The 1,996-nt window shown below is 37.9% G+C and overlaps 1 protein-coding gene across 1 annotated transcript; it reads left to right on the top strand.

Moving 5' to 3' along the window:
* Window positions 1-347: 347 nt before the first annotated feature.
* On the top strand, window positions 348-1,070 carry LOC145062089 (glycine-rich protein-like). Its single transcript, XM_079009708.1, has 2 exons — window positions 348-504; window positions 628-1,070. The coding sequence occupies exons 1-2, from the start codon at window positions 402-404 to the stop codon at window positions 840-842; spliced, it is 318 nt and encodes a 105-aa protein (XP_078865834.1). The 5' UTR covers window positions 348-401; the 3' UTR covers window positions 843-1,070.
* The last annotated feature ends 926 nt before the right edge of the window (window positions 1,071-1,996 follow it).

The raw sequence follows: 1,996 nt of genomic DNA on the forward strand, positions 1-1,996 counted from the left end.
TCAATGTACATTTCACATTCCAAAGAAAATCATAAAGAATGAAAATATATGACATCAACTGAAAAATACCAATCAAGTCTTAACGACGAAACGAAAAATTAGAAACTGATTTAGGTAGAAATAAATAGCTACAATAATAAAAAGAATAGAATGATTGATTGATTGTGGATTATATCGTAGAGAATGTTTAGGATAAGATCATAAGAATGGCCCCGAAATTGTATGTCAGGGCCAAAGAAAGATTGGTCCCATGCGGCCATGCCCAAGCTCCTCACCAACCAACAACATTGGTTCTTCATCATGCATCTACATAAATCGTTTATAAATACACAAATTTACCACACCGATTCTTCATCCTTCTACTATCTTTTTTAGTATTTTTCTCAAACGAACCATTCGAAATGGCTTCAAAGACATTCCTTCTTCTTACCCTTGCTTTGGCCACTGTTCTTCTCATTACCTCGGAAATGGCTGCAGCTAGGGACTTGGCGTCCAACCATGACAGTGAGTAAAATTTCATCGTCTTGGATAGTTTTCTCTTTACATTATGTTTTCGTATTAAAAAAATCCCAGAATGCTTCTTCACGTATTAGAATAAAATGTACGTTGCATGAAATGATGTTACAGGCGAGTTAGAAGATGGAAAGTATGGTCGTGATGACCGTGGATACTACAATGGTGGACATGGAGGTTACAACAACGGTGGTGGCCATGGACGTGGACGTTGCAGGTATGGCTGCTGTGGTGGTGGACGTTATTACAATGGAGGTTGCAGGTGTTGCAGCACTTCTACAGAGGCAACCGTATACAAACAAGCTCATGAGGTCCAAACCCACAATTGATCTACGCAACGTGATCGAGCCATATATGTACTTGCAAACTGTTTCAGTGTATTTGTAATAAAGGCCTTAGGGCTTTAATTATTAGTTTAAAAGTTTGGTAGCATGGCTTTTTAAATGATGCACTTTTATCGTTCTATAATAAAAAGTTACACCTCCCATGTATATGTGAGTGTGCTCGGTTATTTTAATAAAAACAATGCAAAAACATATGTTCTCGATCGATTTTAATGTTTGTTTTATGTTACAATACAAAGGAGAATAAAGGAACCTTTTATAAGCGAGTGATAATGTTCACATAATAAAATTAGGATAGGAAAACTAAAATGAAAGGATTGTTGGAATAATCGAGAGGTTTAGAAGAATTTATCTAGTTTATTTTTTGAATTTTCTGTCATTATCCTTTCTTCCTGCATTTTAGAGATAAACCCATCTAGTTAGTTTGATTTGTTTCTTTCAAGTATAAGTAGGAACGTTATTTATGATGTTACTGTGAGTTTTTCGGTTAATAAAATCCCAGCAGAAAGTTGGACGAAAATACCCTTCAATTGCTTCTTCTTGTTCTCTGTTCCCCTGTTCTTACTTCTTGCTGTTAGGGTTAAGCAGGCTCTGTTTTGTTACAAGCAGGTCCTGACTTCATTTGGCATCAGCTAACAATGGCTCGTTTTTCACTCCATTACCCACTGTTGACCATAAGCAATTATGCTGACCGGGTATCAAGATGAAGCTATTCATGTAAGCTCAATGGGAAGCTATTGAGCCTAAGAAGCCTCAGAATCCTGTTAGTGGCAAGAAAGATAAGATGACAATGGCTGTCATCTACCAAGCCATTCCTGAAGATATTTTGTTGTCTTTGGCGGAGAAGCAGACAACAAAGGAAGCTTGGGAAACGCTGGGTGCCGATCGTGTACGGACGGAAAAGGTAAAAACTCTAAAAGCGGAGTTCGAGGTTTTGAATATGAAGGAGTCGAAGAATGTGGATGAATTTGCAGCAAAGGTGAGAAATATTGTAAGCAATATTCGAGCTTTAGGGGACAAGATTGAGGAAGCGTATGTGGTTAAGAAACTACCACAAGCAGTGCCATCAAAATTCTTGCAAATTGCATCAACCATCGAGCAGTTTGTAGACCTCGACCAAATGATTGTGGAGGAGGTGG

The sequence above is a fragment of the Lactuca serriola genome, chromosome 7 (assembly GCF_051521515.1).
Source record: "Lactuca serriola cultivar US96UC23 chromosome 7, Lser_US96UC23_V15, whole genome shotgun sequence".
Classification (NCBI taxonomy): domain Eukaryota; kingdom Viridiplantae; phylum Streptophyta; class Magnoliopsida; order Asterales; family Asteraceae; genus Lactuca; species Lactuca serriola.